We start from the raw sequence: 19,315 nt of genomic DNA on the forward strand, positions 1-19,315 counted from the left end.
ATGTAGTTTGAAATAACTTTTAACTGCAATTTAAAAAAAAAAAGTATATAGATTAAAAAAATTAGAACGACTCAAATGAAAAAAGAAAATATAAAAATAAAATTGAATTTGAAAATAATTAATAAAAACTATAATAGAATCTAAAATAACACTTCTCAGAAACACTTTGGAGACATCAAGCATATAATATTTTATTCAGAAGACCAAATCCAAGACAAGGCAGTGAGATTTTTTTTGTTTTGTTTTTTTCTTTACAAGTTGTCATTTTTAAACATACAAGATACATAGTTTTGTCATACTGAAGCTGTTTCTGTTGAAGGATACAGTGAAGGACTGAATTATGTACGTTTAAGTCCAGAACTTTGTATTTCAGCTACCCAAGCTTAAGTGATCAAGAAGTATTAGATGCTCTGCCTGAATGTGTTAGGGGTTTCACAGCCAATTTTTCACTACAAATTGCTAAATTGAAGGCTAAAATATTCAAGATATCCATTTACCTTATGAACACGGAATAAAATGTCATGTAACAGTCATAACTGAGGATTTAGAGCTCTGATTGATATAAATGATTGCTCATAAATGAGACACAATTGCTGATTGACTCTTGAGCATTGGATGCGTGTCTGTTTGTGAGTGAAGGTCTGATTGTTAGAACGTCAGCGATTGCATGTTATTCCACACATGGTGACTGACCACACATCCAACAACAGATGTATACCAATGAGAAGCAGATAAAGGAAGGATACAAATACTAATTCAAAGCTATTTATATCTTTTCACCCCATCACAGTTGGCTTTTGGTTGTGAGATTGTTATCATCAACATTAGTATTTCTTTTAAATGTACATATTTATCTCAATAACATACTCAACAGAAAGGACACAGCATGGCGATCCTGACTCTAGAATATTTACAGCAATCGAACCGAAAACAAGACACATTTCAAACACAAATCTCCTTTCCGTGAGAGTGTCACCGTCATAAATGAGCGGGTAACCATGGAAACAGATTGCAGGCTGCTGGAGGATACAGTCGTGTGCAGGGAACGTTGGGCTGCGTTCAAAATAGCATACTACCATACTATGTATACCGCAGTGCAGTGTGTATGAAAAAGTCAGATGTCTTGTCAAAATGTGCAATATAAAAGAGCAGAAAGAACAGAATAGTAAATCCCTCAAGCACATGACATTTATTATTTCGACCGACTGATAAACTGTAAATTTAAATATGCCATCTCTTCATAAATCTGAACCATCCATGTCATTAGCCAGTTTTATAAAAAAAAAAAAGACATGCATTTTCCTGTAGTATTACCTGAATGTCTTTGCATCATGATCGTGAGCTGTTGCATGGCCCTGAATTGCATTCATCAGACTGAATGAGGTACGTGATGATTATTGTATGAAGCCAGCAAGGAGATCTGCTCTGTTCAGTCTCGGCAGCGCCGGTCAAGGTCAGGACAAGGGCTAGTCAGAGAGCTGAACGTCTACCAATCAAGAGCTTATTATATAATCACATGGCACCTACATACATCTGCTTCACAGGACAGAATTAGGGTATTTTATTCTTTATAGGTGTAATATGAAGCAATATTTGTCCTGCAGATTACTGAATTAAATTATCCATTCCACTGGTAAAACATTCTTGCATTCAGTGGGTTTCCGAGTGAATGGGGACTTTTCATTTTCCTCACTGTCTAGAAGCATCATATCGCTCTGAAGTTTCTGCCTGCAAATGTTCAGAGCATGAGGTGAGCGAGATCAGGCTTAAAAGCTGAAAGTGTCAGTCCAACCTGACAATCTAACAAGGTCTGAGAGCTGGAGAAATATTATTTGACTGAACGCCCAAGGGACTGAACTATAGCATAGCCAACTGAATCATGAATGAATCATATAAAGTCCATATCTCAGTAACATTTTACCCCAAATGAAATATTTAAAAATCTATTTAATGTGCATGAAGAAAATAAAGTCTATATTATGATTGTTTCATAACAAGTAAGCACATTTCCTGACCTCACCCTTTATTACTGTAATGCTAAAAAAATAAAAAATAAAATACTAACAACAACGTGACCATTATTATTGATAAAAATTCAATTACATAATTGCTGTAAATTATAACACTTAAGCACATTTGATCATCTTATCCAATACAGCTAAATAAAAACATATAATTTTGCTTTTGTTTATTATTTGTATTAATAACGATTATAATAAAAATATAATCATTATCATATGAATAAATATTGAGTTTAATGATAAAATCCTTGTAAATTATTTATATTTAATGGTAAATTTTGTATCACAGCCTTAATTGCATGCTGATTAAAAATGTAAATATTGACAGGATGATTTTTATTACCGTTTTCCTGAGAATCAGTAATGAAAATCAACTAAAACTATAAATAGACCCAAAACTAAAACATCTGGATGCACTACTGTAATTGTGGGTGTTTAACTGTGATGCTAATGTCACAATGGCATTGCAAATAAATAATAATTGTAAAAAACTATGCACAGACTGAAATATCTGGATGCATTACAGTAATTGTGGGTGTTAAAAATTGATATGAAAATAATGTCACAGTTGCAAAAAGCCTTCATCTTTGGGATTTTGGGGTCAGGTATTTTCCAGATATGACTTGATGAGATTCACCAAACCATCTTTAGATTCATCTACTGTACCCAGCCTGCCGACCTGCAATCCGTCCCTCTTTCTCATTCTCAGACAGATGGCGCAGGATACTTGCATACCATGATGTAATGAAGCATCTGTTTTCACCTACAGTCATCCCTATTTGTACAGTATTTACATCAGGGTAAAATCAGAAACCTTCTACTACATCGGAACAGACAATCTGTAGACCTATCAACGACTCCAGGTCACGTCCTGCTGCCTTGTCTTTTTTAGTACAAACCCAGTACAGCAATGTATCAGAATCAGACAAATACATATTTACAAACACTCCTGGTCTTCAGATTCAAACCTATGATCGCCTTTCTCTTTTAGACATTGTGTGTGTTTGTGAGCATAACCCTCAAAGCCATGCAATCAAACAAGTAAAGTCATATTTTGCCTTTTCTACACCAGGACTATATATATATAAAGAAAAAAGAAACTGAAGTGATGTATCCAACCCAAAACCATGTCCCTAATTATATAGTAGAAAAGTTAAACAAGCAATCCATCTCAATGAAGAGAATAAATGAACTGATGACCAATCAAATAAACAGACCACTAAGAGCCTATGTAGAGTATTCAACTCAGTTCGTGTCGAGAGAACATAAGAAACTGAGGAAGAGAATAAAGAGATGAGGCCTATGTTACATTTGAGGAGGCTCCCAGGCGCCTCGTAGTGGCCAAGCCCAGGAACAGACACCTGTCGAGAGGGACAGCAGTCGCCATGGTTACCCTTTTCATCTTTTACTCAAGGTAGATATCTTCGGTAGGACAGGCGTATTCTAAGTGCTCTTGGTAGTACTCCTGGAACGCCCGTCTGAAACAAGCACACAGAGACATACGAGATCACAACTCACACGTGTGTTGCGCTTTGTGAGTTAATTAAATAAGGTTTTTATTAAATAAGGTTTGAATAATGTTAGTTCTTCTGCTAAATATGATCACATTGGTTTTATTGTGTGTGTGTGTGTGTGTGTGTGTGTGTGTGTATGTGAGAGAGAGATCATATTTAGGAATTAAATAATAAATTAAGGTAAATTTTCAACAAATTCAGCTGTCATAACTATAATAGAACTATAACTCCTAAAACTATCATTACATTTCATATATATTTATAGATATCAAGGTTATTATAGTTTTTGTATATTCATCATATTTAGGAATTAAATAATAAATTAAATAAGGACAATTTTGATGTCAAACGTTTGCATATTTTGTTAGTTTTTTTTTTCAAGCAAATTTCAAACCAGTTCGTTCACAATAAACCAGGATCTAAATCAACTAAATAAGGTCAATTTTGATGTCAAATTGACTAATTAACTAAAATAATTGTATATAACTATAATATTTATTTGTAATTTCTATTTTATTTGTAAATTATGTTTTTCTTGTTCATTATTATCCAGGAAGGAGCAGTTATTGCATATTTTGTTTGCCTGTTTTTTTTTTTTCTGAACAATTTGTTCACAATAAACCAGGAATTAGATAATAATTTAAATTATACTTATTTTATAATATTAAAAGGAGTCTATTTAAGCCCAGCACACACTATAACACAGAAGCTAGTCACACCAGCTAACTACACATCTGGAGGCTCATAAAGTGTGCAATAATAATGAGGAATCATTTCCACAACTCTACAGAAGACTAAAGCTGTGTGTCTGTCTGTACAAGTGTGCAGGTTGATGAGCTTCTGTCTTGTTATTAATGATGGAAAAAAAAGTATTGTCGTAAAACATTTTTAGTTTCTGTTCCTTAACTTTCTCCCCTTCATTTTTGTGCTTAATGAGAAGGCTAAATAATGTATATGTTCATAAGGTCATATGATGTAATGCGGCAGAGATAGCTGCCTCCTGCTGGGTCCCATAACTCCAAAAGATTGAAGCTTTAATAATTCACACAGCAGACAAGCCTGGGCTCTGATACTGAAGCAGAGACCAATTCTCGTTTAACTTCTCTTCCCTGCTCTTCTTTTTTTGCTATTCTCAGTGTCACAAGTTTCTTGTAAATGTTATTGTGATGTCTAAGAGCATTGCACTCACCCCACACACTCAGCTACATGTCTCATGGAGTCCTGAGAGACGAAGACGTGACATGCAAACCTGTTCAGCATCGGGTGCTTGGTGATGAAACCAAAATAACTACAGAGAGACAGAGAGAGGGACTTATTTTGGCCTGCAAAATCTTTTGAGAAAATTGATAAAATACATGAAGACTTGTTTTGGGGTTTTGGTGGTAATGTATGTGTGTATATTTACCAGTTGTTTTTAGGATGACATCCACAAAAGGAGATGTTTTTCATTTGGAAAAAGTGACTACATCTGTCAAACTATAAAAAGAAATGAGAAGAGGAATTATAATTAATATCAAAATCCAGGCAAAACGCTGCAATTTAGATGTATGTCTCAAAATGTATGCCCCGGGTGTCTGTTCACGGTGTGTTTGTGTGTGTGTGTTTGTGTTCTCTAATCACTGCTGTGTGTGTGCACTTGGATGGGTGAAATGCAAAGCACAAATTCCCAGTATGGGACACCACACTTGACCACGTCATGTCACTGTCATTGTATATTGTGTTAATTAAATGTTTTTCTAATTAAAAGTCATCAATATATATAAATTAAGTGTTATTTAATATTTTGTTAAAAAAAAAAAAAAAAAAAAAGATTTATATATATATATATATATATATATATATATATATATATATATATATATATATATATATATATATATATAATTAAAAGAAAATATATAAAAAAATGAATAATAATAATAATAAATAAATATATATATATATATATATATATATATATATATATATATATATATATATATATATCTATATCTCATTATTATTATTTATTTTTTTATATATTTTTTTTCTTTTTCATTTAAACATGAAATGAAGACTCAGTAGCCCAATAATAAATAAATAAATAAAATTGTTTGCAGAATAAATTAATCATTGCTGACTGCTGATTGGGTAAACAAGACTACTGTCATATCCAGTAGGGAAAGTAAAAAAAAAAAAAAAAAAAAAAAAAAAAGTTTTACCTTTACATTTTTACTCTTCGTCACTCTCTTACCTCCCCTGAAAAGTCATATTCATCATCCAAACTCATGACTAGTTTCACACCCTGCAGGCTTATTTCCAGCTCACAAATAGATGGGGGATGAAGATGCACCGTCCTCTTCCTTGCCATAGCGATCTGAAAGACAAAACAAACCCATTAGTTCTAGTTTGCATCATATGATGTAACATTTGGCATTCATTGAGTACTATCTCACACAAGTAAAGCACACTCTGATTTCCTGTCTGCGGTACCTTCTGCATGGCAGCGCACAGGATGCCGTTGCCTTGGTGATAAGGAACTTCCACCGAACCCAGGAACTGCACTCGGAAGCTTTCCATCCAAGCAGGGTTCCTCTTCATTGCTATGGAAACACACGTATACAGACAATGCTGACTCACCAAGTGCTTTAACAAAGACACCAGATGTGAAACCAGTCCCAAATTCCGTAACAGAAGGACTCTTTTACAGAAGTATATATGTATTTTCCCCCCAAAACAGTAATGCCAAAAAATTTTATTTTCAAAATTCTTACTCATCAGATCTTTGGTTTGGCCAACAACCTCGTGGGCATAGTATGCTGGGAAAATCCCTCTGGCCCCTGTGCGCATGTTGTACCCACGGTACCAGTAATCATCCTCCTCTTCCTCAACGAATAATGGATCATCAACGTCTAACTCCAGCTCATCTGCATGCCGTGGGATGAACCTGCAGCGTGGGCATTAAAACTTGCATTTGCATTGCATGCAATAGATATTAAGAGCAGTCAATTTACCGTTTTAACAGATACTGAAAAAGAAGAGTACCTTGAGGGTTTGTGATTGGACTTTAAACCAGACTGGAGTTTTTGGATTAGAGCTACTGTAGGTGTATTTAGGTAATAGTGTGGGTAGCATTTCTCACCTGAAGACCGCTCTGTGAGTCTGATCTCTTTCTTCTCCATTTATAGTGCACGAGAAAAGCCCAAAGGACTCCGTGCCTGAAACACACATAATGCAAATACATTATGTCACTTAATACTGAAATACAAGCCCCAAGGTAATGTGTGTGTCTGTGTGTGTGTGTGTGTGTGTGTGTGTCACAGAGGACTGCAAAACTCATTTAGAAGCAGGTCATACAAAATCCTTCATCTTCTGATGTCGTCTCATTAGGATTATTAAATATCCTTTCTGTTCAGCGAGACAGGCTCCTAAATTATGTAAAATGATCTTCTAAATCTCTTAAACTGTACTAAACGGGATCAGAATGGCTCTGTGGATGGGAATGAATTTAATTTGGTATTTGGTCATTTATTTCAGTAAAATACAACAATTTATATGCATTTCTTCCTTGAGCACATTTGTATATTAAACCTTTACAGTAACTTTAAAAAGGTTGCTGTTTTAGTCATGTTAGTTTAATCCAGCAAGAGAGCAAACAATAACAAAAAAGAAGGATTTTTGGCACTAAGAAATCCTTCAAAGAAACCAAAATGAAAGGATCTTTCACAAAATGCCTTCGTTTATTCCCCTTCATGACATTCCAAACCTGTATCATTCTCTCTTCTGTTTTTGTTCATGTTGTGAAAGTTAATGGGGTCCAAAACAATACTGGACCACATTCAGTTTCTTTTTATGGACAAAAACGATTGAACACATTTTTCAAAACATCTCATGTTGTGTACAGGTTTGGAATGAAATGAGGGTGAGTAAATGATGACAGAATTTAATTTTTTTGGGGTGAACTATCCCTTAAATCTTTTTTGTATGGTGTTAAATGTCACTTACTGGAGGACCGTGACGCCCTGTTGACAAACACATTGAGGAACTTCTTTGAGAAAGGTAAATCCGCCTCAGGGGAGGAATCTTCTTCAGAGGAGCTTAATAGCAAATCAGGTCTCATGCCTCTTTCCATCTGGCCCTGGCCGTAAATATCTTCATCTTCATCAACAACTTCCTCATCACAAATAGTAGAGAGTCCATCACTGTCCTCACTAAGAACAGAGGTACAGCGCTTCAGGCTCACCAGCTCAAGCGTTGTGTTTTCGTCCACCACAAGGGTGTACTTCATTGAATCGTATGCCAAGGAGTCATCGATGGGCCGGTTGGAGGTTGTGTTCCTCAACACACTCTCGTCAATAGGTGGGGAGCTGTCCAAGTAAGTCTCGTTTTCGTAGGGTGAAGGTACCTTTTGAAGATCCTCCAAGAAAGGGGAGGTATCTTGCTCATCTTCATCATTATCTGTTGAGTAGGTAAGACTGAAACAGTGATTGGTCTGTGCTGTTGGAAGGTCCAGCGTAAGGCTGTTTTTGACTTCAGTGATTCGCTGCAGAGTGATTTGATCGACCCGTATCTCCCGTCCCTCATCTTTGTCGCTGATTATGCTCTCGCTCAAGCTGGGAGACTCCAGCTCCTTCATTCTCTCCATCACCAAGTCATTATTTGGCTCCTCCTCCTCTTCTTCTTTCTGCTTGTTTTTTAATGAGTTCTGGGATGGGAAGTGCTCCGATTCATAATTCTTTATCCCCATATCAAATCTCTCTGTAAAGACGGGTGAAGCGTTGCCATATGTGGGGCTGCTCATGTACAGACAAGTGTCCATTCTCTTGCTTTCCTTCTGTCCCTCTTCAGATAAATAGCTGGCTTCTCTCTCCTTCTCCTCATGCAGTCTCTTCTCTAACTTTTCAGAGGTCACCTTCTGTGACTTTTCTTCCAGTTTCTGCTCTTGTGAATTGCAGCCATCCGTCTCAGTGAATGTATCTATTTCCAAGTCTGACGAGGGTGAGATGGTGTCAGAGATCGAGGCTGAGCGTTTGAGGCACTCTTCTGGGCAGCTGATTGGGTAGGAGCCTTCTGAGATCATCCTGTTCACCAGGTTGCTGAGAAGCCAAGGAGAATCAGAGTTTTCACTGAGCTCGTCCTCAGACTCTGAATCGGACTCTCCCTCACTGTTACCATCATAGTCGTCCACAGAGGGCATGAGTTTGGGGCCAACCGGCAAATAGAAGGAGCGTTTGAAGCTCTCAAGACTGTGGTCAGGCTCAATCTTCAACAACAGCTGCTGGGAGCCACTATCCTCGCAGGGGATGGCAGGGGGAAGAGTCTCATCTGGATCGGCCTGGTGCTCATAACCCTGTTCGTCATCTACATTCTGCAGGCCCATCAAAGCTTGGCCATCATCTAGTTGTAACATACCTGGGCTGGGGTCTAGACCTGGTGAAGGTTCTTGTTTAACTGGCTCAGATTGGACCAGAAGAAGAGAAGCTTTTAGACCTATAATACCGCTGTCCTGTTCAGGGTCCAGCTCCTGGTCCAGTTCTTGGTCTGAGGTTGGGGAGCTTGCTTCTTCAATGGAATTGGTGAGGTGTGAAGAGCGCCCGCTGCTGGATTCACTGGTCAGGTCCAGCTCTGTCTCTGAGATGGAAGAAATCATGTTACTAGCAAGCGGACCACATGCAAATGCAGCCTCAAGTTCCCCTTCAATATCAGAGTCTGATCCAGGAGAGCTAAGGTCATCGCTGTGGCGGTCTGACTCCGCATAGCGTTTGGTATTCATATCAGCGATACCAGGATCAGATGAAGGAGAAGTTGTGTCATTTGCAGCAGGTTGACCCTGATGCATGTTTCGAGGTTCGTCCATAGCATCAAGGACATCTGATCGACTGGATGACATGTAGCTCGAGACAGAAATGCACTCAGCTGGTTCAATGCAGGGGAACTCAACATAAGACGACGCCTCATCTTCCTTGCAGGTTTGATCATAGGTATCCTTACTTATGAAGTCAATGTCAAACTCTTTGTCCAGCTCCTCATCTGATAGCGGAGTCTCAGCATCATTACCAAGAGGTGCGGTTGAGGACAGACACCTACTGGTGCCATCGTTTTCCAGCTCTGGGTCATAAGCAGTCTCTGTAGTCACGGTATAAGTGTCACTGGGTCGAGAGTGGCAAAGTCGATGTTTGGTATGACCATTCAGGTCGTGGTCCACCTCGGTATCAGAGCACTGAGAAGTGCAGTCTTCCACTGTGGGAACAAGTTCGCTTAGAGTGGATTCCTCAACATCAGCTTTCACCTCAGTTGCCTCAGACCCGCTTGACGAGTTATGTTGACCAAAGGAGCCTAGTTTTGAAGACAGGAAAGATTTAGAAAGAAAAAGCGAGATGGAGGGGAACTAAGATAAGCTGACAAGGATAAGGACAAAATGAGAAATGTTGCTGAAGGTGTTCAATATCACCATGAAAATTGTAACCTGTATTAATTTTGATTAGCCGTTAGCAATATGACTTCTTACCATATTCAGGTCGTTCTTTTCTGTTGCCCTCAAAGTCATACAGCAGCGGCCTACCAGGTGACTGATGAAGACCACAATGTCCTGGTGGATTTGAGGGTGTACCATTGGCAGAGCCGGTGGTGTCTGGAGCCCCTGAGCAAGTGGTAGTTGCATGGGAACCATCCTCAAGGCAAGAGTGATTTGGAGACAAGCAACCTAAAAAGGTGAGTAAAATGATTAACAATGGGCTACATTTATAGCTACAAAAATATCCGAAATAGATATCAATCAATAGAATATGATAAGTGACGTTCTGATGCAATAATTTTATGAATTAGCTAGAGTTTGCATAGAGCTTTTTTGGAATCTTGGAATCAGTTTTGGAATTCTGTTATATATATATAAACAACAATTACCCTGTGAAGTTGGGTTTCGAAGAGAATCCTGCCAGCTTGACTTTCGTGAAGACATATTGCTGTTGTTGTTCAAGGAGTCCTGAGATTAGGACCAAAAAAAAAGAGTTTAAATACTGACAACATATGTTTATTGATGTATCAATTACAGCTGTGTAAAACAGGTACCTGGGAAGCAGTCAGGTTTAGAGTGGTTGGGCGGCTTTTCAGGGTGCCCAGTGTAGGGGAGGGGGGAGGAGATGCTGATGGTGAGGGAGGGGCATCAGGATCTGCATCCTCTTCTTCATCATCTTCATCATCGATCATCTCAAACTCTTGGAAGTCATCTTGGAATGAGGACACTGGGTGGTGGAAATCATTCTTTTCTAGAATTAAGCAGTCCTTTACAAAGAAGAAGAAAAGAAAGGAAGGATTTTAAATATTTTACCTGAAAATAATTGTCAAATATCTGGTAACTATAACTGTAAAACATTACCACAAATCAATAATGCAGCCTGAAACAGGGGTGACTGAATGAACCAGTGAAGAGCAATTATACACAAATTCGATATCCATAAATATCAGTCAGCACGAACAAGAGCAAATGATTCTCATGTCAACCATGCATGATTCAACATGGCCTTTTTCTCTGCTGTTAATGTTTTGTTCCATCTATTAGTTGGGCCATATGTTCACCCTGGACTGGATGAAGATTTGACTGCTAGCCAAGCCATAATTTCTGAAACATATGTTACTGTATATATAGAGATCAGTGGTTGCAGGAAAAACAAACCCTATCTTGAAGATATGTTTAGTGACGAATACAGCATATTTATATGACTGTAATGCTGAAACTAACAGTGAGTTTTAAGGACTAAAGTTTAAATCATGTTTTAAAGCAGCTATAATTATTCCTGTTCCAAATAAGCTGCATTTTAGCTGCTTAGACGATTACAGACCAGTGGCCCTAACACCGGTCATACTGAAAATATTTGAGAGATTGGTACTAAAGAATATAATTTCAATGGTCTGTCTGGATTCTAACAAATTCGCTTATAAGACTAATAGGATTCTGTTACTCTTTGCCTTCACTCAATCCTGCAACACTTTGAAACTCATGGCACTGGTTTCAGGGCTCTTTTTGTGGATTAAAAATCTGAATTTAACACAATTGTTCCAGTAAAACTCTTTGTTAAATTGGATCAATAGGGGGTTCATCATTCCCTTGCTTTGTGGATTTTGGATTTTCAACAGAATAGATCACAGGTAGTTAAAAATAAAAACAGGATTTCAAGCCCTAGAACAAAAAAGGGTTGGAGCTCCACAAGGTTCTGTACTGTCACCAGTGTTATATTCCATGTACACTGATGGTTGCGTTTCACACAGTGAATCAGTAAAAAAAAAAATATGTTTTCAGATGATACTACAATAATTGGTTTGATAACAGAATGAAAACGATTATAGAAAAGAGGTATCTGCATTGATTGAATGGAGTTGTAGCCACAATCTGAAATGCAATGTCTTTAAGACAAAGGAAACTGTGTTTGACTATCGATGGGGTAAAAAGGTTCTTTTGCCATTAACTATTAATGGCCAGGTCACTGAAAATATGAAGGGTTTTAAGTTTCTTGGAACAACAATATCTGCATTGTTGAAGTGGAAGGATAACTTAATAGGCATTATTAAGAAATCCAATTAAAGACTGTAGTTCTTAAGACAGCTCAAAAATGTTCTATGTATGTACAAATACATCATTTATGTATGCATGTATAAATGTATTTGTGCTTGAGCTCACCAAGAAATTCCAGACAATTATGTTTTTTGGCAATAATATTTTAGATAAAAAAAAATAGCTTGTTACAACAGGAAATTATTTAAACATCCTTCAGTTTATAAAAATACAATAAACATTATTTACAGTAATGCGCTCACAATTGAAGTCTATGGGACAATAATAGATGAGAATAATAAAAAAAAAGAAATGTGAGACTTAAAATTCTTTATTTCATATAAAGAAAAATACTAATAATTGTAAGTGCATTACTAGAAGCTTGTTTTCATATTTACCCTGGAATATTCCTTTATATTCATTAAACTAAATATACGGCAGGGCAAAATTTTATTGCCCAATTATTTATTGGTTCATGAAAAGTGGGCGTTACACCAAAACAGAGTCAGAGTCTGATTCATATTATTCACAATGTGTATTAAGAAAGTAAATAAGAAGAATTTTGTAAAGAATTCATTTAGTCTTTAAAAGGGAAAGTGGATGGACTGTGGATGGACTGGACAAAACTGAGAGAATCTTGTCTTATGATTGGGAAGGGCAGATGGTGATCGATGCTAAAGCTCCTCACGTTACAGCACACTTCCAGGAAGACAAGTCAATGCACTTGCATAAGCCTAACGTCTCATATTCACCTCAATTAAAAACACACACAATAGAGTTAAAATTCTGTTTGTTGCTTGGCAAATGTGTATGGGTGATGCCATTAAAAGTCTCACACTGCATTGCATTCACAACCAGCTGGCACTGCAGGGACCTGAATTTATACTCCCATCTCTAACCAAATCAATACCAGCAGCAGTCAAACACACCATGACCAATAACCACACTTAGAAGAGATAATGCTGTATTGATGTAGTTCTAGCTGTTCTGCACGAGTTGGTTTATAAATGCTCTGTTGAAACTCTATCGCTCTGCTATTTCCAAGGACGAGGCCTCACCCCTGACCAGCACTGACTTTTCATCCCCGCTCAGAAACGGAGCCAGCATTACACCAGCAAAAAGTGTTCTGCTGAGCCAGCAGAACTCACACAGAACTCATGAATGGATGCAGTGCTATCGATGCTGACCACAGAGGCAAAGCAAGGGAAAGATGAAGAGGAAAAAATAAATGATGCAGTGTTAGAAGGTGAAGGAAACACCGAAGGATTGTAAATAGAGAGAAGCTTAAAGAACACACATACACACTACAGTACACACACACAGATCAGCTGTATACTGCAGTAGAGGCAGGAAGGAGGTGAAGCAGTGATATTCACTGATGTCTAAGACAAGTATCTATACTAATGCAGACATTAACTACAGCACTGCATAATCGAGGGCTCTTGAATAATTCATTAGACAACCTATTCATTAGTTCTGAATGAGTCAGTCAGTGTTGCCTGATTTATTAGTTACAAAAAAACTATAATAAGGTAATCATATCTCATTTACTTCAAATAAGAATTATAATTAAATTATATATTATAGTATATTATTAAGAATCCTTATAGGAAGAACCAGGGGTAGTTTTTACACTTTTTAGATTTTTTTTACCCCAATAAATATTTCTGAAGTTAAGTTTGTTTATGAGTTTATGATTATTTATTTATTTGTATAAGTCATTTACCTGATAAAATAAAATAAAATAAAAATGAACATTCTTATACTGTCATTGCCTAATGGGAAAAAAAATGCTCTTTGTCCAGGTAATCATATCTTGTTTATTTCAATAAAGGTGTAAATCATCTTATATGAAGTGTAGTATATTATTAAGAATCTTTAGAGAATGCCATGGGTTGTTTTTACGGTTATTATATTTCTTTTTTCCACCATAATAAATATTTCTGAAGTTTGTGAATTAAAAAAATTAAAGTTATTAATTGTAGAAAAGTTAATTACATTTTAAAACATGAAATGAAACATGAAAAAGCTACCTGGATTAAAAAGTTAATTATACAAATTGTTGTCTGAATGTATGTCTTTTTTTAGTCAGAATCTGAGATATAGATCTTGAGGCAACTACCCCTGTTACTATCCCTTGTGAACCCTATATAAAATTATATATATATATATATATATATATATATATATATATAAATTAAAAAAATCCAATTAAAAAACACAAAGGGCCAGTAATAAAATGCTGTGAAAGCAGAAATTAAGGTCAATACAGTGTTAGCAGGAATGGCCCACCTGCACATAGCAGTGTTTTCTGCTCCACCCTCTGAGCTGATGACATCAATAATAACTCCACGTCTTTCCTCTGGGGTTCTGAGCCACAGCATATCACTCAGTTTAGCAGATTGCAATGTGATGAAATGTAACCAGCTAAATATTTCCTCTGTATACACAAACTAGAAAATGTGTAAAAAAAAAAATCCACAAACAAATGAACGTAGAACAACACACACGCACTGAGTGAGTATTCACACACACACACACACACACACAAACACAGCTTCAGAAGAAAAACATCTCACCCTCTTGTCTTTGATCTCTAATTATGAGAAGTTTGGACAGACACTAAGATGGCACATCTCATGTTGCTAAGCTAATCCCTCACACACACACACACACACACACAGACAGAGATTCATCAAACACTATAACTGCAGATTTAACCCTTAAACATGCACTTTAGCTCTACATAATGAGTGGGCCTGAAAGACGTAAGAAATTATATAAATTTCAGCTTCATCTAAATGAAGGGTGTACAGCTGGGCAACAAATAATGAACAATAATATAATTTGTTTATCATAATAATTATTAACAAATTCATGAAGATGACATTCATAATGTGCTTTTTTCATAATAAAATGATTTGCTTTCATCACAACATTCTTCCTACTCTTTAATTCCTTTACTTTTTCTGCTGATGTAGTTTGTAGATTTTAAGCCACATATTCTATTTCATTAAGAAACATGTCATATTACGCAAGTTTAAGGAGTTGTGAATGCCATTTCATGTTGTTTTTCAAATCCTGCACACTACTCAGTTAGCGTTCATCCACATGCTGTAATTTGAAAACCCCCAGAAAACCAAATCTGTTAATTGTACTCGGAGAGCCGGAGCTCTGTGTGACAGAATGAATAATCCATGAAGAAAGCGAGAGAGAGAGAGAGAGAGTTAGAGAGCGATTGGAAGGATGGAATTGTTGGCTGGAAATGATCTGTACAAGAATCATTCTAGAAATGTTAATGTCAAAGTGTCACAATCGTTACTGACTGGCGCAATGAGCACAGCAACAAATCTCTCAAATGCATTTATCTATATTTCACAGCATGTGTAGTAGGTGTGTTTTTGTCATGAGATGTGTGATATGGAATGTTAAAAACTGATTCAAGCTGCAAAAAAAAGAAGACTTTATGAAAACCTACTACTGTACTATAATAAATATAAAAATAATTGTGGGCTTTCTGAAAGCTCTAACAGAAATCACATAAATAAAAATAATGCTTTCACATAAGGCATAATAGGAAAAATGGATGAACAAAAAAATTGGAGAAACTGATTTTTAAGAGATGAGTGATCTTCACTGGAGAAGTGAGTTTGATATACAGGATCTCTCCCTTCATAATTGTAGGACTTTAATCTCATCAGAGAGGTACAAGAACACCATATTTTCAGATTTTACAAAGATTTTTTCTGTCTCAAAAGATCTGTTACGCAGCTAGTAAAAGTTCAGTGAGCTAAATAGGAACGTATCATTGTAGCATTTGCGTCATTACAACATTTAGAACAAAAACAATCAAATGTGGTAATTACTATAAACATTATATTACTGTTTGGAGAGTAAATATTTGCGTAATTACAAAGTTTCCGTTCAAAAATATTTATAACTCTGAGAAGAAAAGTCTGAACTGTGAGATATAAACTTACAATTGTGAAAAAATAGTTTATTTATTATTATTCCATGCTGTAAAAAAATAATTGTGATATGAACTAAGATTTGTAAGATCTCAGAATTACAAAAAAAACTATTGCAAGTTTATATCTTGCAATGAGTTTATTTCTCTTAATCCTGTCTTTATATCTTGCTAATTCTGAGAGAGAGAGAAAAAAAAGAGGAAATATTCAGAATTGTGCTATAAAAAGTCACAATTACCTTTATAAAAAAAATAAAAATAATTTTATCTGGCAGAAACGGCTTCCATAATAAACCGATTTTCATTGTAAAATAGTTTTAATGTTAACATCACAGCCCCATGGTAGAAAATAGCCATTACAATCAGTCCACAGATATACGATGATAAGCTTCTCATGTTTCCTCCTTGGTTACTGTTGCTAACCTGTCAAACATTCCTAGCAACTGCATACGGTCACCAAATAAAGGCTACAGTACAACTACCTTCTTGACCTGTTCAAATTAAACAAAAAAATCAGAAATGCATAAATCACCTTCACACAAAAGTGTTCATCATTAATGATACCATGTCAAATACTAATATAAAGTAAATACGACACCGAATAAATATTTCCAAACCAATAGTTATTGTTTGTATAAACCTTGAAGGTTTCTTATATACAGTATTGTTCAAAATAATAGCAGTACAATGTGACTAACCAGAATAATCAAGGTTTTTAGTATATTTTTTATTGCTACGTGGCAAACAAGTTACCAGTAGGTTCAGTAGATTGTCAGAAAACAAACAAGACCCAGCATTCATGATATGCACGCTCTTAAGGCTGTGCAATTGGGCAATTAGTTGAAAGGGGTGTGTTCAAAAAAATAGCAGTGTCTACCTTTGACTGTACAAACTCAAAACTATTTTGTACAAACATTTTTTTTTTCTGGGATTTAGCAATCCTGTGAATCACTAAACTAATATTTAGTTGTATGACCACAGTTTTTTAAAACTGCTTGACATCTGTGTGGCATGGAGTCAACCAACTTGTGGCACCTCTCAGCTGTTATTCCACTCCATGATTCTTTAACAACATTCCACAATTCATTCACATTTCTTGGTTTTGCTTCAGAAACAGCATTTTTGATATCACCCCACAAGTTCTCAATTGGATTAAGGTCTGGAGATTGGGCTGGCCACTCCATAACATTAATTTTGTTGGTTTGGAACCAAGACTTTGCCCGTTTACTAGTGTGTTTTGGGTCATTGTCTTGTTGAAACAACCATTTCAAGGGCATGTCCTCTTCAGCATAGGGCAACATGACCTCTTCAAGTATTTTAACATATGCAAACTGATCCATGATCCCTGGTATGCGATAAATAGGCCCAACACCATAGTAGGAGAAACATGCCCATATCATGATGCTTGCACCTCCATGCTTCACTGTCTTCACTGTGTACTGTGGCTTGAATTCAGAGTTTGGGGGTCGTCTCACAAACTGCCTGTGGCCCTCGGACCCAAAAAGAACAATTTTACTCTCATCAGTCCACAAAATGTTCCTCCATTTCTCTTTAGGCCAGTTGATGTGTTCTTTGGCAAATTGTAACCTCTTCTCCCTTTTTTTTAACAGAGGGACTTTGCGGGGGATTCTTGAAAATAGATTAGCTTCACACAGACGTCTTTTAACTGTCACAGTACTTACAGGTAACTCCAGACTGTCTTTGATCATCCTGGAGGTGATCATTGGCTGAGCCTTTGCCATTCTGGTTATTCTTCTATCCATTTTGATGGTTGTCTTCCGTTTTCTTCCACGTCTCTCTGGTTTTGCTCTCCATTTTAAGGCATTGGAGATCATTTTAGCTGAACAGCCTATCATTTTTTGCACCTCTTTATAGGTTCTCCCCTCTCTAATCAACTTTTTAATCAAAGTACGCTGTTCTTCTGAACAATGTCTTGAACGACCCATTTTCCTCAGCTTTCAAATGCATGTTCAACAAGTGTTGGCTTCATCCTTAAATAGGGGCCACCTGATTCACACCTGTTTCTTCACAAAATTGATGACCTCAGTGATTGAATGCCACACTGCTATTTTTTTGAACACACCCCTTTCAACTAATTCAACTAATTGCCCAATTGCACAGCCTTAAGAGCGTGCATATCATGAATGCTGGGTCTCATTTGTTTTCTGACAATCTACTGAACCTACTGGTAACTTGTTTGCCACGTAGCAATAAAAAAATATACGAAAAACCTTGATTATTCTGGTTAGTCACATTGTACTGCTATTATTTTGAACAATACTGTAACTGCACTTAGTGGCACATTTGAGGTTTTCTGTGATTTTGTAGACTTTAGCTGCATAGACAAGGGACAGGCCCTTCAAACACAATGCAGTGCTGCTTCCACGTGACATATTCCTGTGGGACAGGCCTTTGTGTGTGTATGTGTTTGCCTAATTAGAGCCGCTAACTGTGTCAAAAAAAAAGAAAACCTGTAGCCTGACACACTGCATTGACTGCATGGTCGCCCACTTTGAGATCACCCTACAAATCAATAAATGACCTGCCTATGGACTGTCCAATCACCATCCAGAACCAACCAATCAATCTTCCTACATACTGAACAATGTGAGGTCACTGCATGCTATGATGCCCACAGACTGCGATTGTGTGGATCGAATCACTGCATTTAAATCAATTTGACACACCAAAGGCATGTGAGATGTTATTATCGAAGCGATACATGCATGTTTGAACATTTTGCAGAGAACACAGGCAGACGAAATTAGGAGCAGGCTGAGGAAGAAGTGGTTTTGTTTCTAACAAAACTGGGGTGCAGAAAGCTGAGAAGAGAGGTCTGCATAGCAGCAAACTTCACTGGCTCACCAGCCCTTCTACTGCAGCCGTGGCACACCGCCACCACAAACAAACATTTACAATCCCTCAGTGCAGCCAGCACACACATCAAATACAAATATTTCCATAATCACATCCATATTAACACAGTACAAAGGGGAAAGACTTCTACATTTGGATGTTTTACAATAGTTCAACAGAAATTCATGTTTTCTTTCCATTTAAAATTCAGAATTCAATGGAGAATGTTTTTTCATCCTGAATTTGAGTTGAACTTTAATTGACATAGCAAACATGATGTAGAACTGCATCAAAAGATAGATAGACAGACAGACAGACAAGATTTATGCTTTCAAACCTACAGCCTTTTAAAATGCAAATGAGCTCTTTTACATGCATGACTGCCAAATGAAGTGATATCCAAAGGTGCGATAAGCCACATATTCATCCA

At 36.7% G+C, this 19,315-nt stretch overlaps 1 protein-coding gene across 1 annotated transcript in view; it reads right to left on the bottom strand.

Annotated features, from left to right (window-relative positions):
• Window positions 1–165: 165 nt before the first annotated feature.
• LOC127977551 (C-Jun-amino-terminal kinase-interacting protein 2-like) overlaps window positions 166–19,315 on the bottom strand; it is a 29,817-nt gene continuing 10,667 nt past the window's right edge. The window contains exons 3-13 of the mRNA XM_052582473.1: window positions 10,583–10,795; window positions 10,418–10,496; window positions 10,023–10,217; window positions 7,520–9,850; window positions 6,657–6,732; window positions 6,289–6,461; window positions 6,008–6,117; window positions 5,769–5,891; window positions 4,941–5,011; window positions 4,725–4,823; window positions 166–3,499 (exon numbers count right to left, since the gene is read on the bottom strand). Coding sequence (XP_052438433.1) covers window positions 3,427–3,499; window positions 4,725–4,823; window positions 4,941–5,011; window positions 5,769–5,891; window positions 6,008–6,117; window positions 6,289–6,461; window positions 6,657–6,732; window positions 7,520–9,850; window positions 10,023–10,217; window positions 10,418–10,496; window positions 10,583–10,795 — 3,543 coding nt within the window. The 3' untranslated portion in view covers window positions 166–3,426. The remainder of the gene's footprint in view (window positions 3,500–4,724; window positions 4,824–4,940; window positions 5,012–5,768; window positions 5,892–6,007; window positions 6,118–6,288; window positions 6,462–6,656; window positions 6,733–7,519; window positions 9,851–10,022; window positions 10,218–10,417; window positions 10,497–10,582; window positions 10,796–19,315) is intronic.

The sequence above is a fragment of the Carassius gibelio genome, chromosome B18 (assembly GCF_023724105.1).
Source record: "Carassius gibelio isolate Cgi1373 ecotype wild population from Czech Republic chromosome B18, carGib1.2-hapl.c, whole genome shotgun sequence".
NCBI classification, from domain to species: Eukaryota; Metazoa; Chordata; class Actinopteri; order Cypriniformes; family Cyprinidae; genus Carassius; species Carassius gibelio.